Source organism: Lampris incognitus, chromosome 5 (assembly GCF_029633865.1).
Source record: "Lampris incognitus isolate fLamInc1 chromosome 5, fLamInc1.hap2, whole genome shotgun sequence".
Classification (NCBI taxonomy): Eukaryota; Metazoa; Chordata; class Actinopteri; order Lampriformes; family Lampridae; genus Lampris; species Lampris incognitus.
In genome coordinates this window covers 47,578,160-47,597,263 of record NC_079215.1, presented here as the reverse complement: position 1 = coordinate 47,597,263, position 19,104 = coordinate 47,578,160, and the positions used below count along the sequence as shown (strand labels likewise).

At 41.5% G+C, this 19,104-nt stretch overlaps 1 protein-coding gene across 1 annotated transcript in view; it reads right to left on the bottom strand.

The window, feature by feature from the left end:
* Nucleotides 1–19,104, bottom strand: part of usp43a (ubiquitin specific peptidase 43a) — a 215,999-nt gene that overhangs the window by 68,523 nt on the left and 128,372 nt on the right. Inside the window, exons 4-5 of the mRNA XM_056280390.1 lie at nucleotides 6,240–6,332; nucleotides 184–319 (exon numbers count right to left, since the gene is read on the bottom strand). Coding sequence (XP_056136365.1) covers nucleotides 184–319; nucleotides 6,240–6,332 — 229 coding nt within the window. The remainder of the gene's footprint in view (nucleotides 1–183; nucleotides 320–6,239; nucleotides 6,333–19,104) is intronic.

Sequence of the window (19,104 nt, the reverse complement as noted above, 5' to 3'; positions counted from 1 at the left end):
GATCAACTGGTCAGACAGAAATGTAATTTAAGTAGAATGTAAAAAAGGTTCAAATTAAGAGCAAGGGAAAAAGCAAACTTCAAAATCAAAACTCAAGGCTTTTACTCAACACATCTTCAATTCTTGTGTTTATGGACATGTTTACAAGTGTCCATATGAGTGTAATATTGCGTGTGTGTGTACCTGTTTGGGAGAAATGTTGCCTTCCTCTGCCACCATTGCTCTCAGACAGGCCAGGGAGCCAAAGAGAGGTACAGCCAGCCCCACACGCAAATACCTCTGACCCTTAGCACTGAACACCAGGGTCACACACATAGCTCTGAGAGAGAGAGAGAGCGAGAGCGAGAGAGAGAGAGAACTGCTTTAAATCATTTTGCATCCTTACTTGCACTCGTGTACAATACTACACATCCTTTTTCTGAAAACAATAAGAGGAAGGCAGACGAGTGGTGTCTCATTCTATTGGACAGACAGCATGTGATGTCATCTACAGAGATGAGGAGAGGAAAGCAAAGGGGAGACAGAAAACAGGAAGAGGTTAAAATGATAAATAAAGTTCATGTCCACTTGTCTGAAACACAGGCTATGGTCAGACTGCAGGCAAAATTGGGCCAAATCTGATTTTTTTTTTTTTCACCGAAGTGGGACACATATTGGGGTTTTTTTCTAAGCAGTGTGAACACACAAATCTGGCCCACATCTGATCTTTTCGAATCAGATTCAGGCCACTTTCATATGTGGTCCTAAATCCAATACATGTCTGATTTTTCGCAACACGACCTCAGTCTGAACAGTCATATCGGAATTCATGCAACTTTCATGTCACGCTAGCTCAACATTGGGCGCCGGTGGGAGTCATGTGATTACCAACACCCCTGTTGCCAGCCAGTACAACTCAACTGCTATGTGCTTTCTCGTAGAGACGGGTCATCTCAACCAAATGTCTTGCCATGAGAGTCTTGTGGAGAGGTGCTGATAGATATAGTTAAAAACTGCAAACTCTGACTTCAGTGGCCTCCATGTTAACTTCCATACAAGGGTATGCTGCGTGTGATGTCTTCGTTATTGTTCTTTTGTGCATGTGGGTCAGTTCAGCACCGTGACCAGTTCAAACAGGAATCTGATATTGGTCACATTTAAAATATCATGTGAACGGTAAACCCCCCCCCCCCCCCCCCCCAATACGAGCAATACATCTGAATTGAGCACTAAGCCTTGCAGAGTGAACGTAGCCATAGCAGAGTCATCTCTCCCTGTTTTCCCATCATGCATTATTAGGGTCAAATATGTGCTTGCGCTAGCAGTCGGCAAGCTAAAAGGACAGACAGAAGAAAAACTATTTTTGTTTAAGTAGTTTGATGATTTACTTCCTTTGAATCAAATCTTAAAAGTCCAATCCTACCGATGGCTGATACTGACACTGTTATTTACTTGTTTTTTTCATCCAGACTAGATCACTGAAATGTCTTTTTCTCTGCTCTGCCACACACTAGAGTCAAAAACCTGGATCTGCTACAGAATGCAGCAGCAAGAATCTCAACTTAAGTGGAGACCTTATTACGTCCATCCAAGCCTCCCTTCACCGTCTCCCTATCCATGATAGATCTGACTTTCACTGCTACTGCTGACGTATGGAATACTACATGGGTCTCATCTATCAGACCTCATTCAGACTAATGTACTTGTCTTGTTCCTCCTGAACAATCTTTCTGCTGACAGAGAGGCTGATTCCTTCAGTTATCAAAAAACATTACTACCCCTCTTTTTTGCATTGTTTTTCATTTCGAAATTTGTTACTATCTTGTCTTATTTACCCACTCACTACATACTGCACATCTATCCTTCCTGAGGTTTCTCCCATTTATTTCCCTGATTTTTTTCCCCCCCGTGGGTAATTTCTTGAAGGATAGATGATGTAATCTCCGGTTTTTTACTCTTACTACCTGCTTTTAATTGTCTGAGGCTGTAACTGATCTATGGCTACACAAATAAACTTAAGCTAACTTCACTAGATGTACCAAGGTGAAACACCGAGATAGGCGGTAGAAAGAGGTCTGGGGTGACATTTGAGCTGGAAATGAATGGAAGCTGAATGAATGGAAAAGAATAATAGTTACTTTTAAGATGGCAATGCTCATAGGAACACTCCTAACAAATTCCCTGGTGGTGCCTCTACAGTTTGACCGTGCACCACCCAGGGTCAATATATTCATTTGGTGTTATTTGGCATTTCTAGTAAGTTAGCCAGGGCAGTAGAGATAGCCAGGAAACACAGGTTGAAGACAGACAAATAGACAAATCTGGTTTCGAGGCCAGATTCAAAGCTGGAAATGAACAGAGGCTGAATGAACTGAAAAGCATAATAGACAATTTTAAGATGGCAATGCTCATAGGAGAACACTTTTTTTTAATTTTTGGATTTTTTCCCCCCCTTCTTTTCTCCTCAGTTGTATCCAGCCAATTACCCTCCTCTTCCGAGCCATCCCGATTTCTGCCCCGCCCCCTCTGCTGATCCGGGGAGGGCTACAGACTACCACATCTCCTCCGATACATGTGGAGTCGCCAGCTGCTTCTTTTCACCTGACAGTGAGGAGTTTTGCCAGGGGGATGTAACGCATGGGAGGATGATGCTATTCTCCCCAATTCCCCTTCTCCCTTGAACAGGTGCCCTGACCAACAGGAGGAGGCACTTGTGCAGTGACCAGGACACATACCCACATCTGGCTTCCCACCCGCAGACACAGCCAATTATGTAGGGACGCCCGACCAAGTCGGAGGTAACATGGGGATTTGAACCACCGATCCCCGTGTTGGTAGGCAACGGAATAGACCACTACGCTACCCGGGGAACACTCCTTACAAATTCCCTGAGGGGAGCAAGGTGTGTAGTCCAGGTAGCTTCAGCTGTCAGTAAGAGTCATGGCAGATTTATTAGACCGGGCAGTAGAGATGGACAGGAAACACACGGTGAAGTAAAAAGGGAGAGACGAATAGATAAATCTGGTTCTGAGGCCAGATTCAAAGCCAGGATGTCCCAATGAGGCCGGAACCTACCTATTTTTCATTTAAAGCGTAACTAAACCCTAGAATATTTTAGTGAGTTTCCTCACATCTACGGCTTAAAAAACATATAGAGGTTAAAAACATGCCAGGCTGGTCTTGGTACTCTGTGATGTTAGCACAGCAGGATAAACACAGCTGCAGCTAACTAGAGGAGTGCATTCAGTAGAGTGCAGATCTCTGCCTGGGGTACGTATTTTTCAACTACCAGAAGAAGGGAAATAAACGCAAATATGGACAGAAAAAAACGTGTTTTTCCCACCATTATAAGACTTTTGTGCATCCATATTTCGAGATTTTTTTTAATTTTTTAAAATTTTTGGCATTTCCACTCAGGTTTTTTATGCACAAATTGAAAATACTCATAAAAATAGGTGGATGGAAACATAACTAGTGTCGATAAGTGAGCTGGTTCACCAAAATCAAACAGAGCCATTATTAATGTTATTTGATGCAGCTGTGTTTATCTTACTGTCTATGCTAATGTAACCGAGCATATTTCCGCCCGCTGTAAGATTTGATTCAGAGTTGTACTGCACCAAGAGGTGACATCGCTAACCACTCGACTAAAGGGGACCGACCCCCTGGCGATTAGCCAGCGAGTCTTTTTGTAGTTTGCAGTAGTTGATCGAGAAGTATAGAGAAGGCCAGAAAGAGGTACACTGTGTCCTTGTGGATTTAGAGAAAGCATATGACAGGGTGCTGAGAGAGGAGATGTGGTATTGTATGAGGAAGTTGGGAGTGGCAGAGAAGTATGTAGGAGTGGTGCAGGATATGTATAAAGGCAATATGACAGTGGTGAGGTGTGCATTTGGAATGACAGATGGGTTCAAGGTGGAGGTGGGATTACATCAAGGATCAGCTCTGAGCCCTTTCTTGTTTGCAATGGTGATGGACAGGTTGACAGACAAGATCAGGCAGGAGTCTCCATGGCAATGATGTAGCGAGAGTAGGGTACAGGTTGAGGAGAGCATGGAGAGGTGGAGGTATGCACTGGAGAGAAGAGGAATGAAAGTCAGTAGGAGGAAGACGGACTACCTATGCATGAATGAGGGAGGACAGTGAAATGGTGAGGATGCATGGAGTGGAGGTGATGAAGGCATATGAGTTTAAATATTTGGGGTCAACTGTCCAAAGTAGCGGGAAGTGCAGCAGAGAGGTGAAGAAGAGAGTGCAGGCAGGGCGGAGAAGAGTGTCAGGAGTGATTTGCGACAGAAGGGTAACAGCAAGAGTTAAAGGGAAAGTTTACAAGGTGGTTGTGAGACCAGCTATGTTGTATGGATTGGAGACAGTGGCACTGACGAAAAGACAGGAGGTGGAGCTGGAGGTGGAAGAGTTGAAGATGCTAAGATTTTCACTGGGAGTGATGAAGGACAGGATTAGGAATGATTATATTAGAGGGACAGCTCAAGTTGGACAGTTTTGAGACAAAGCAAGAGAGGCAAGATTGAGATGGCTTGGACATGTGTGGAGGAGAGATGCTGGGTATATTGGGAGAAGGATGCTAAATATGGAGCTGCCAGGGAAGAGGAAAAGAGGAAGGCCAAAGAGGAGGTTTATGGATGTGGTGAGGGAAGACATGCAGGTGGCTGGTGTGACAGAGGAAGATGCAGAAGACAGGAAGAAATGGAAATGGATGATCCGCTGTGGTGACCCCTAATGGGAGCAGCCGAAAGTAGTAGTAGTAGTAGACCCTCTCCCAGAAGCGCACCCTTGCGCTTCGTTATTCCCGTGCTCCAAAGAGACTTCTGAGGATCTGCACACTTCCAGACACTTCCGGATCTCACGGCTGCCACCAATGTAACCGAGCATATTTTCCGCCCGCTGTGGGATTCGATCCGGATTGTACTGCACAACGACTAAAGGGGGCTGACCCCCTGGCGATCGACCAGTGAGTCTTTTTGTTGGTCACACTGACATCACAATTTGCATTTACATCCACCTGTTTTTATGTGCATTTTCAATTTGCACATGCAAAAACCTGAGTGGAGACACTGAAAAATTCAAAAAATTTCAAAATATCGCAAAAAAAGTGAAAGGCTCAATTAAGACCAGTAACACGGGTGGTTACATCACTTCCATCATGCTAAATTGAACATTCCTCCAGGACCGTTCAAAGCTTGTTTTTCCTCAAATAAAAATAACTCTAAAGCTTAACTTATTTATAATTCTGATTTGCTCATCTTGTTGTTGAAAACGAAAAAAAAAACCATCAGAAAACATATCACAAGTTATCTGGACCCATTTACACTCAAAGAACCTACTCAACATTAATGAATTGGCCACTTAATAACAACCTAAAGGTATTTCCCACAAAATAACCAACGAGTCTCATTTACAAGCTTGAGGCAAAGGTGAAATATCATTATTTAACCTTCTGCCAAACAGACATTTCTTGTTAAAGAGCAACTTTTGCAACAAGAATGCAAAGAGGTCTGTGCCGTGTTAGATCTGGAGTAAGAAAAACAGATACAGTCTTCTTTTTATCTCCAATACAGCCATTATCATCAGTACCCAGACTGTGATGCTGTGCTGCCAGCTGAACTCTTGTGTTTCTCTGGGGGCCTCAGACTTATCAGGCATTCTGTTAGGATATAACTGCAGCAAAAGGGTGCAACAAGGACAGAATGTGTGTGTGTGTGTGTGTGTGTGTGTGTGTGTGTGTGTGTGTGTGTGTGTGTATGCATGTGTGCACACACATCTGTGTGGATTTCATTGTTTCCCCCACTGTGCTGGACTCAGCCATCTGCAGGGACAGACCACACACAATGTTGGGGTGTACTGTAATGCTGCATTCAGGGTTTGCACTGTGGCTCACATTACATCAGTGTGCAGAGGGATCACAAAGCATCCCTGTCTGCATGTTTGAAGATAGGTGAACTTATTGAGCACCGAATGTGGGAAAGGGATGCTAACCAATGCGGTGCAAACACAATGAACTGACTTTGAAAGGAACGTGTACTTGATGGCTGATCTCCCCTCGCTGCACTTGAGGCATTAGACATCCAACCATAACAGCTCCACATAAAAACAGACTGAAAAGACGAATCAGTGATCTTCAGAAAAATTTTCTGATCTTTCAAAAGATCAATGACTGTTTTTCTCTTATCTACTTTGTCATTTTAGTCCAAGTCAAAATGTAGTAGTCCAGAGAGTGTGCCTTGTGTGTTTTGCATTACCTGGTTTGCCTTAGGGGGATTGGCAGGGAGATACACATGAACGGGTCAAAGGTGTTACTCTGCTTAAGGCAATGAGGGCACGTCAATGAGGACCTGGATAAAAACAGAAAGTGAGACAGAGAGAGACAGAGAGAGTTGAGAAAGGGTTATGAGGTTATGGATATGAGGGTTTATCATATCTACTTTTAAATTATTTAATCATCCATATATACTCTCAATGCAATTCATGGTCACAATGAGGTTGGAGCCAATCCCATAAGGCACAAGGCAACAAATAGAAACACCCTGTACAGATCAGCAGTTCATTACAGGGCCCACACACACAACCAGTCATAAGTTTAGCATCTACAATTCACCAAACAACCATGTCTTTGGAGTGTAGATGGAGACTGGAGCAACCAGAAGAAACCCATATGAAAAAAACAAAAAAACAAAACAAAACATCAGACCTCACAGGAAGGCCAGGATTAAGCCCAAAAGTCCTCTTAATGTGAGACAAAAGTGCTGCCACACAATGTTTACTTATGAATGGGCTTCCAAAACATTTGAGAACAGGTTACCATATCAAAATAACTTCTAAAATCCTAAAATCTCTCACAGAAAACAGCTTCATAGAAGGAAGCATTTGAACTTGGTTGCTCTGTTTTATACATGTATATATATATATATATATATATATATATATATATATATATATATATATATATATACACTACCGTTCAAAAGTTTGGGATCACATTGAAATGTCCATATTTTTGAAGGAAAAGCACTGTACTTTTCAATGAAGATAACTTTAAACTAGTCTTAACTTTAAAGAAATACACTCTATACATTGCTAATGTGGTAAATGACTATTCTAGCTGCAAATGTCTGGTTTTTGGTGCAATATCTACATAGGTGTATAGAGGCCCATTTCAAGCAACTATCACTCCAGTGTTCTAATGGTACAATGTGTTTGCTCATTGGCTCAGAAGGCTAATTGATGATTAGAAAACCCTTGTGCAATCATGTTCACACATCTGAAAACAGTTTAGCTCGTTACAGAAGCTACAAAACTGACCTTCCTTTGAGCAGATTGAGTTTCTGGAGCATCACATTTGTGGGGTCAATTAAACGCTCAAAATGGCCAAAAGAGAACTTTCATCTGAAACTCGGCAGTCTATTCTTGTTCTTAGAAATGAAGGCTATTCCATGCGAGAAATTGCTAAGAAATTGAAGATTTCCTACACCGGTGTGTACTACTCCCTTCAGAGGACAGCACAAACAGGCTCTAACCAGAGTAGAAAAAGAAGTGGGAGGCCGCGTTGCACAACTGAGCAAGAAGATAAGTACATTAGAGTCTCTAGTTTGAGAAACAGACGCCTCACAGGTCCCCAACTGGCATCTTCATTAAATAGTACCCGCAAAACACCAGTGTCAACATCTACAGTGAAGAGGCGGCTGCGGGATTCTGGGCTTCAGGGCAGAGTGGCAAAGAAAAAGCCATATCTGAGACTGACCAATAAAAGAAAAAGATTAAGATGGGCAAAGAACACAGACATTGGACAGAGGAAGACTGGAAAAAAGTGTTGTGGACGGATGAATCCAAGTTTGAGGTGTTTGGATCACAAAGAAGAACGTTTGTGAGACGCAGAACAAATGAAAAGATGCTGGAAGAATGCCTGACGCCATCTGTTAAGCATGGTGGAGGTAATGTGATGGTCTGGGGTTGCTTTGGTGCTGGTAAGGTGGGAGATTTGTACAAGGTAAAAGGGATTCTGAATAAGGAAGGCTATCACTCCATTTTGCAACGCCATGCCATACCCAGTGGACAGCGCTTGATTGGAGCCAATTTCATCCTACAACAGGACAATGACCCTAAACACACCTCCAAATTGTGCAATAACTATTTAGAGCAGAAGCAGGCAGCTGGTATTCTATCGGTAATGGAGTGGCCAGCGCAGTCACCAGATCTGAACCCCATTGAGCTGTTGTGGGAGCAGCTTGACCGTATGGTACGCAAGAAGTGCCCATCCAACCAATCCAACTTGTGGGAGCTGCTTCTGGAAGCGTGGGGTGCAATTTCTCCAGATTACCTCAACAAATTAACAGCTAGAATGCCAAAGGTCTGCAATGCTGTAATTGCTGCAAATGGAGGATTCTTTGACGAAAGCAAAGTTTGATGTAAAAAAAATCTTATTTCAAATACAAATCATTATTTCTAACCTTGTCAATGTCTTGACTCTATTTTCTATTCATTTCACAACATATGGTGGTGAATAAGTGTGACTTTTCATGGAAAACACAAAATTGTTTGGGTGATCCCAAACTTTTGAACGGTAGTGTATATATATATATATATATATACACTACCATGTTGTGAAATGAATAGAAAATAGAGTCAAGACATTGACAAGGTTAGAAATAATGATTTGTATTTGAAATAAGATTTTTTTTACATCAAACTTTGCTTTCGTCAAAGAATCCTCCATTTGCAGCAATTACAGCATTGCAGACCTTTGGCATTCTAGCTGTTAATTTGTTGAGGTAATCTGGAGAAATTGCACCCCACGCTTCCAGAAGCAGCTCCCACAAGTTGGATTGGTTGGATGGGCACTTCTTGCGTACCATACGGTCAAGCTGCTCCCACAACAGCTCAATGGGGTTCAGATCTGGTGACTGCGCTGGCCACTCCATTACCGATAGAATACCAGCTGCCTGCTTCTGCTCTAAATAGTTCTTGCACAATTTGGAGGTGTGTTTAGGGTCATTGTCCTGTTGTAGGATGAAATTGGCTCCAATCAAGCGCTGTCCACTGGGTATGGCATGGCGTTGCAAAATGGAGTGATAGCCTTCCTTATTCAGAATCCCTTTTACCCTGTACAAATCTCCCACCTTACCAGCACCAAAGCAACCCCAGACCATCACATTACCTCCACCATGCTTAACAGATGGCGTCAGGCATTCTTCCAGCATCTTTTCATTTGTTCTGCGTCTCACAAACGTTCTTCTTTGTGATCCAAACACCTCAAACTTGGATTCATCCGTCCACAACACTTTTTTCCAGTCTTCCTCTGTCCAATGTCTGTGTTCTTTTGCCCATCTTAATCTTTTTCTTTTATTGGTCAGTCTCAGATATGGCTTTTTCTTTGCCACTCTGCCCTGAAGCCCAGAATCCCGCAGCCGCCTCTTCACTGTAGATGTTGACACTGGTGTTTTGCGGGTACTATTTAATGAAGATGCCAGTTGGGGACCTGTGAGGCGTCTGTTTCTCAAACTAGAGACTCTAATGTACTTATCTTCTTGCTCAGTTGTGCAACGCGGCCTCCCACTTCTTTTTCTACTCTGGTTAGAGCCTGTTTGTGCTGTCCTCTGAAGGGAGTAGTACACACCGGTGTAGGAAATCTTCAATTTCTTAGCAATTTCTCGCATGGAATAGCCTTCATTTCTAAGAACAAGAATAGACTGTCGAGTTTCAGATGAAAGTTCTCTTTTGGCCATTTTGAGCGTTTAATTGACCCCACAAATGTGATGCTCCAGAAACTCAATCTGCTCAAAGGAAGGTCAGTTTTGTAGCTTCTGTAACGAGCTAAACTGTTTTCAGATGTGTGAATATGATTGCACAAGGGTTTTCTAATCATCAATTAGCCTTCTGAGCCAATGAGCAAACACATTGTACCATTAGAACACTGGAGTGATAGTTGCTTGAAATGGGCCTCTATACACCTATGTAGATATTGCACCAAAAACCAGACATTTGCAGCTAGAATAGTCATTTACCACATTAAAGAAATACACTCTATACATTGCTAAAGTTAAGACTAGTTTAAAGTTATATTCATTGAACAGTACAGTGCTTTTCCTTCAAAAATATGGACATTTCAATGTGATCCCAAACTTTTGAACGGTAGTGTGTATATATATATATATATAGTCCGCTCCTCATTAGTTGAGCACTTATAACACCATTGACGGTTTCAGGGGGGAAAAACAACACTCTCTCTCTCTCTCTCTATATATATATAAAGCTACAGATAAACTCACAGCGATATACCCCTGGGGAGCCCGAGGGAGGGGGGAAAATGAGCACCTCAATAGTATGGACCTAATGATGATGACCTTGGCAAACTGACTATCAATGACAACAACTCGAAGATGCATTTGCAGCAAGGTCCGCAAGAACAAGCACGGCCTTAAAATCCATCAGTCCCGAATGAAATGCTTGGCACGGAGGGGAGCAGCGCACAAGAGCTAGGGCCCCTCAGAGCCCTTTTGAACATGTCTGGCCCTCTCTGTTGTTGTGAAAGTTCTTCATAGCCGTGCACCTAAATTGTTTTTTCTTTTTCTATGTGAGTGTGCTCACTTTTTTGCATCTCTGGAAATCTACATGTCTTTTATAAGACTCGTGCAAAAACTAAAAGAAAGTGTATCTTATTTCAGATGATGTATTTATCTGTTTACACTTAGGCACAATAATTCAACAAATCCAGATTAACGTCTTCTTGCAAGATATAAATAAAAAAAGACTTAATTGCTTGAAAATGAGTCAAAATAGCTGGCAAAGCACCAAAATGCAAAATGTTCAAGAAAATTATTAAAAAATACCTTGCTGAAAAGAAATGTTGCTGTTGCATTTATGTAAAAGCAGACTTGATTAAAAAAAAAGATACTGGTCATTTGTTCTGTTTTGTTGTGATTTTTCTTTGATATATACAGTCTTGGTCTTGTCTCGGTCTCGACCTCCAAATGTCTTGGTCTTGTCTTGGTCTCGACCTCCAAATGTCTTGGTCTTGTCTCAGTCTCGATACTCTCTAGTCTCGATAATGTCTTGGTCTCGGTTGGTGCAGTCTTGACTACAAGACTAGGACAAAGGCCATCTAGTCCTGGAGGTGGTGTGGGTAGGTGTCAAGGAGGAAAGGACCAGCAGAATGGTGGGCATGCGGCAGATCTCCATCTCTGGGCAAGAGATTCTCCATCATGTCCTCTGTGAAAAGGTTGGGAAAGGTCTGGAAAAAGGTTAACTTGAGCACATCCTCAGCAGCTGCCCATCAGCCCTGGGGGAGGGCCATTACCACTGGCAACATGACCAGATGCTGAAGACAGTTGCAGAGGCCATCTCCAAAGCTGTGGCCAACAACAAGCAAACCTGCAGACAGAGGAACATTGGCTTTGTCAGGGCTGGTGAGCAGCCTCAGTCACAACCCAGATTAACAGCCATTCTCCTCAGCTCTGCATCAGACTGAGAGCTGCGAGTCAACTTGGGGGGGGGGGGGCAGCTCAGGTTTCTGGACCACATTTTGACAACTTTGTTGAGGCCAGACATAGTGCTATCATCAGTCTCTTCAAAACAGGTGGTCCTTATAGAGCTGATGGTTCTCTGGGAGGACTGGGTGGAGGAGGCAAATGAGCAGAAGCAGTCCAAGTACCAGGAACTGGTGGATTAGTGTCGGAGGAGAGGCTGGAAGGTGCATTGTGAGTCCATTGAAGTAGGGTGTAGAGGCTTTGCTGGCTGCTCACTGTGGAAGGTCTACACTCTACTTGGAATCACTGGGGCTGCTAAAAGGATAGCCATCAAGTCTTGCATGGAGGCTGCAAGAGAAGTCCTCCACATGGCTTTGGATCAGAAGGAGTGATTTGTGAGCCAATACTGCTGGGACACAAGCCAGGGCCTAATCAACCCTGGCTGGGTCACCCGAGTGAGGGTGTATGATATTGAAAAACCCAGAACACCCCAGGACCCCAGAAAACATCACTGAGTTTGTGTCCCAGTGCATCCTGAGCTGTATCTTCGAGTCGTTTATGACTGCAGGGATAGGCTCCAGAATCCCCACAACCCTGAGTAGGATAACAACTTTTGTGTTAGTGGGCAGCTGCAAAAGCAGCACATTTCTCTCGCTTAAGCAACATTAATAAAAATAATCCCAGATTTATCTTTGACACTAGCTAAATTTACTAAAAACCAGCTGTCTATTATCTGCTCACCATTTACAACCCATGAGTTTCTAGACTTTTTCTGCAATAAGGTTAGAGATCATAAACAAAAATGGTTGTTCAACTCCAGCTACTCCTGCAGATCCTGTCTTACTAAATTCATATCTATACAATCAGTCACTGATAGCCCCAGCTTTTGAGACCAACCTTCTTGATAATAAAAACAACACTAAAGATACATATATGGAATGTGTTGAATAGTATTATTAGAAACAGATCTAGAAGCCCAAGCTGCCCTCAATATTTTACAGATAATGATGAGACTATAAATAACATGGAAGATGTGGTCGATGGCTTCAACAGATTCTTTGTAAATGTGGGCCTAACATTGTCAGAAAAAAAAATCAATGACACACAAACAATCACAGAGGGGAATGATAGTGATTATGGGGACAGACATCCAAGTTCAATTTTTCTTAGAGCGGTAGAAGAGAAGGAAATCATGGACATTGTAAACAAATGTGAGACCAAAAAATCTACCAACTGGAATGATATTGATATGACAGTAGTTAAGAAAGTAATCAAAAGTATTGCAAAACTAATAACCCACATCTATAACATGTCCTTTCAATCTGGTTAAGTTCCAAGCAATATGAAAATCGCAAAAGTCATACCATTATATAAAACCGGATATAGACACCAATTTACAAACTACAGACTGATTTCATAATTGTCACAATTCTCCAAAATATTGGAAAAACTATTTGCTGCTAGACTAGACAAATTCACTGAGAAGCACAATCTGCTGACCGATAGCCAGTATGGGTTTTGACCAAACAGATCGACAACTCTGGCACTCATTGAATTAATTGAAGAAAAAACTAATTGCATAGACCAAAAAAAGTTTGCTTTGGGAATATTTATAGATCTAAAAAAGTTTTTGGCATTATTGATCACAATAGATTAGACAAATTACAATTAGCTTACAATTATTTGCCTTTGAGTGCTTCGCAACCTGTACTGCATTGTGGGTCAGTTCCTGTCTCAATGAATTTACCAACCACTGTTCTGCCAACAAGATTATAATTGATGACTTAATTGATTATGAATAACGACTATTGCAAACTGTTCTCTTCTCTCATATGTATGTCTTTTCTCTCTCTGAATGATGTCTTCTCCTTTCTCTTTTTTGTGTGTGTGAATGGCGTCATGTGAGCCTCTCTTGTGTGTACATGCAGTCGGTCCTCATCCCACGTCTCTGTGGTGACGGTGATCGCCACCTCGACGCTGTTTGGCATTCCCCTCATCACATTTTTCTTTGTAGTGCATCTGGAAAGTATTCACACCTCTTCACTTTCCCCACATTTTGTTATGTTACAGCCTTATTCCAAAATGGATTAAATTCTTTTTTTTCCCTTATCAATCTACACACAATACCCCATAATGACAAAGTGAAAAAGGTTTTGTAGAAATTTTTGCAAATTTATTAAAAATAAAAAACTGAAATATTGCATGTACATAAGTATTCACACCCTTTACTCAGTACTTGGTTGAGGCACCCTTGGCAGCGATTACAGCCTCAAGTCTTCTTGGGTATGAAGATACAAGCTTGGCACACCTATATTTGGGGTATTTCTCCCATTCTTCTCTGCAGATCATCTCGAGCTCTGTAAGGTTAGATGGGGAGCGTCACTGCACAGCTATTTTCAGGTCTTTCCAGATATGTTCAATGGGGTTCAAGTCTGGGCTCTGGCTGGGCCACTCAAGGACATTCACAGACTTGTCCCGAAGCCACTCCTTCATTGTCTTGGCTGTGTGCTGAGGGTCGTTGTCATGTTGAAAGGTAAACCTTCACCCCAGTCTGAGGTCCTGAGCGCTCTGGAGCAGGTTTTCATACTTTGCTCCATTCATCTTTCCCTCGATCCTGACTAGTCTCCCAGTTCCTGCCACTGTAAAACATCCCCACAGCATGATGCTGCTGCCACTACCATGCGTCACTGTAGGGATGGTATTAGCAAGGTGATGAGAGGTGCCTGGTTTCCTCAAGACGTGACATTTGGCATTCAGGCCAAAGAGTTCAATCTTGGTTTCATCAGACCAGAGAATCTTGTTTCTCATGGTCTGAAAGTCCTTTAGGTGCTTTCTGGCAAACTCCAAGTGAGCTGTCATGTGCCTTTTACTGAGTAGAGGCTTCCCGTCTGGCCACTCTTCCATAAAGGCCTGATTGGTGGAATGCTGCAGAGATGGTTGTCCTTCTGGAAGGTTCTCCCATCTCCACAGAGGAATGCTGGAGCTCTGTCAGAGTGACCATCGGGTTCTTGGTCACCTCCCTGACCAAGGCCCTTCTCCCCCGATTGCTCAGTTTGGCTGGGCAGCCAGCTCTAGGAAGAGTCCTGTTGGATCCAAACTTCTTCCATTTACGAATGATGGAGACCACTGTGCTCTTCGGGACCTTCAAAGCCGTAGACATTTTTTTGTACCCTTCCCCAGATCTGTGCCTCGATACAATCCTGTCTCGGAGGTCCACAGACAATTCCTTTGACTTCATGGCTTGGTTTCTGCTCTGTCATGCACTGTCAACAGTGGGACCTTATATAGACAGGTGTGTGCCTTTCCAAATCATGTCCAATCAATTGAATTTACTACAAGTGGACTCCAATCAAGATGTAGAAACATCTCAAGGATGATCAGTGGAAACAGGATGAACCTGAGCTCAATTTTGAGTGTCATAGCAAAGGGTGTGAATACTTATGTACATGCAATATTTCAGTTTTTTATTTTTAATAAATTTGCAAAAATTTCTACAAAACCTTTTTCACTTTGTCATTATGGGGTATTGTGTGTAGATTGATGAGGAAAAAAAGGAATTTAATCCATTTTGGAATAAGGCTGTAACATAACAAAATGTGGGGAAAGTGAAGTGGTGTGAATACTTTCCGGATGCACTATATAGTATATATATATATATATATATATATATATATATATATATATATATATATATATATATATCTTTTACATGGTGATGCTGGTCACGTGGCTTGGGTCCTGGGCTGTTCCGGTGGCTTCTGGAACTGCTTGGCATCCTGCGCATCATATTCTTCATAAATTTTATAATTCCATTATAATTCTGTTTATCCTTTTTAAATGTTGTATTCTTTAAATTGTGTAGACACAACATCCATTGCACATTGTCAATCTTGGGAGAGAGATCCCTCCTCTGTTGGTCTCCCTGAGGTTTCTTCCTATTTTTTCTCCCTGTTAAAGTTTTTTTTTTTTTTTTTTTTAGGGAGTTGTTCTTTATCCGATGAGATGGTCTAAGGACAGGATGTTGTGTTGCTGTAAAGCCTACTGAGGCAAATTTGTAATTTGTGATATTGGGCTATACAAATAAAACTTACTTGACTTGACAATCTGGAAAGGCATGGTATCAGAGCAATGGTGCAGAATTGGCTAAGAAGCTATTTAAATAACAGGCAGCAGTTTGTAATGATAGGCGAACATAAATCGCCATGCATTGGTATTATGCGTGGTGTACCCTAGGGGTCGGTTTTAGATCCAAAACTGCTTATTCTGTACCAAACTGATATATGCAAGATATTGAAAATATTGAAATTTGTTTTATTTGCAGATGACACGAATATATTCTATTCTGGTGGGACTTTACAGCAGATGTTGTGTCGCTGTAAAGCCCCTTGATGCAAATTTGTAATTTGTGATATTGGGCTATACAAATAAAATTGACTTGGCCTCAACAGAAATGGAAAATTTTAAATGGTTGTTTGACAAAAACTAATTATGCTTAAATCTGGACAAAACATCGTTTATACTGCTTGAAAATTATAAAACAAACAACAAAATAAGTCCAACTAGAAAGAGTATATGAAAATAAATTCCTAGGTGTGATACTAGACCACATAATCTGCTGGAAACCTCACATAACATATGTGTGAGCAAAGTTGGCAAGGAGCACTGCATGAGAAAAGCAGGAGACATTCTGTATCATAAATCACTGTAAACTCTGTATTGTTCATTTATTTTATCATATCTGATCTACTGTGTGGAGGTATGGGGTAACACCTTACAAAACCAACCTCCAACCATTATGTATACTACAAAAAATAGCCATAAGGATAGGTAATAATGTAGGATATCGTGAACACACCAACGAGCTATTTTTAAAGTCAAGTGCCTTAAGTTCAGGGATTTAGTAGAATTTAGCACAGCACAAATAATGTTCAAAGCAAGAAACAATCTACTACCGAGTAATATAAAAAAAATAATCTCAGATAGAGAAGGGGAATATAATTTGAGAGGGAAATTAAACTTCAAGAAATTGTGTTCGTACAACTCTGAAGAGCAAAAATTGTGGTAAAATTGCAGAACGGTCCGAGCGTCGAACTCAAAGTACAAACATTACACAGTAGAAGAGAAAGTACAAAGGACTGAGATATAGGGATGACGAAGAGTTGTGTTAACTGTCTAAATTTTATTTAGCTATAAACATTTCCATCCATTCATTATCCAAACTGCTTATCCTGCTCTCAGGGTCACGGGGATGCTGGAGCCTATCCCAGAGGTCATTGGGCAGCAGGTGGGAAGACACCCTGACAGGCCGTCAGTCCATCACAGCCCCCCCCCCCACACACACACACATACACCTAGGGACAATTTAGTATGGCCGATTCACCTGACCTACATGTCTTTGGACTGTGGGAGGAAACCAGAGTACACGGAGGAAACCCACGCAGATACAGGTAGAAACATGCAAACTCCACACAGAGGACAACCTGGGACAACCCCCAAGGTTGGACTACCTAGGGGTTCAAACCCAGGACCTTCTTGCTGTGAGGTGACCGCACTAACCATTGCACCACCATGCCACCCCTATAAACATTTATTTATATATTCATTCATTCATTCATTCATTTTTCTTTCTATGACACCAAGTGGATATTTGGGTTGTACGTAGCATTTAGATCTGTTTATTCTTGGTATATGACATTAGGATGTGTTTTTCTTTTTTCTCTCTCTCATGTGTCTTTGGTTTTTGGTGTGTTCTTTTTTCTTTTTTTTCTCCTATTGTTCACAGTAGTTGAGTTTGTATTATGCAGCACAACTTGCATTGCATTTGAACTATACAGTACATTGGAAATTGAGTTTGAAATGTATAATAGCTGAATTAACTTCAGAGTAGGGGAAAAGGGGTAGGAAAAGATAAATGTATACTTCATCCTACTCCTTTTCCAACATGTAACAATCTGATGCATATGGAGATCTGTTCACTGAGTTTTAATGTGTGGATTTGTTGATGACTTCAGATTATTGGCAATGGCTTATCTGTATGTTATATCTTGCTTATTTACATGTTCAAAATAAATCATCATCATCACATTTTGACTAAGCTCACGTCAGCTTCTAAACCAACTACCTGCCTACTTGACCCTTTACCAGCAAAACTTTTTAAAGACCTCTGGTCTTTCCTAGGACATACAATGCTAGATATTGTTAATCCATCACTTACTACTGGCACTGTTCCCAGCAGTTTTAAAACAGCTGTGGTCAAACCTCTACTTAACAAACCACACCTTGATCCAGGATCTCTTAATAACTATTGACCCGTCTCTAATTTTCCATTCTTTTCTAAGGTAATAGAGTTGTGCATCAACAATTTTCAACGCATATAGAAGAAAACTATCTATATGAAACTTTTCAATCGACTTTCAGGGCCTGTCACTCCACTGAAACTGCTCTGACCAGAGTGGTGAACGATCTTCTACTAGCTATGGATTCTCATTCCACCTCTGTGCTTCTACTACTGGACCTCAGTGCAGCCTCTGACACCACTGATCACAGTATACTATTAGATAAAATTGTGATTTTTGGCGTCTCTGGCTTAGCTCGCTCTTGGCTTAAGTCCTACTTATCTGGAAGAACACATCGTGTCTGCTATAATAATATTACACTGAAATTCTCTGACATTAAATATGGCATACCTCAGGGGTTGGTTCTTGGCCCTTTACTTTTCTCTCTTTATATTTCACCTCTTGGCGAAATTATATGCAGTCATGGAATAAATTTCCATTGCTATGCTGATGATACTCAGCTAGCTGTATGTGCCTATAAGGGCTGTTGATCATACTCAAATTACTAATTTAGAGGCTTGCTTGGCTGCAGTGAAAAATTGGATGTCACTAAATATTCTGCTTTTAAATTCGGATAAAACTGAGATGCTGGTTGTTCGCCCTGCTAGACACAGACACCAGTGTGATCAAGTAACAATAATAATCGACAACTCTGTGATTTCACAAAGTGTGGCAGCCAAAAATCTTGGTATTACTTTTGATCCCAGCCTTTCCTTTGATAAGCACATTAAAGAAATCACCAAGACTGCCGTTTTCACTTGCGTAACATAGCTAAAATTCAGTCTATCCTGCCCATGACTGATGCAGAGACTCTAATAAATGCGTTTGTTTTATCCAGATTTGATTACTGTAAAGTTCGTTTTTCAGGTCTGCCACATGCTAGTACTAAACAGTCTTCAGGTGGTTTAAAATGCTGCAGCTGGAATCCTACTAAAACTACAAAATTTGACCATATTACACCAATTCTTTCCTCCCTTCATGCTGACTTATAAAATACCTAAATGCGTGCCCCATCATACCTGTCTGATCTCCTTAAACCTTACATTCAATCTTGAACTCCCCATATGTACCCAATGTAAACGTGGGCTCCTGTATGTACCCAAAGTTAAGAAGAAGTCAGCTGGTGGCAGGTCTTTTCCTATCAGGCCCTGCTCTTGTAGAGTAACCTGCCTGCTGCCATCAGACAATCAGAGTCTGTTGAGTCTTTAAATTCAAACTTAAAACTCTTTTTGCCTTTACCTATATTAGTTGCCTTTAAATTTAGTACCTCATGACCTGTACTGCATAGCGGGTTGGTTCTCAATAAGTTT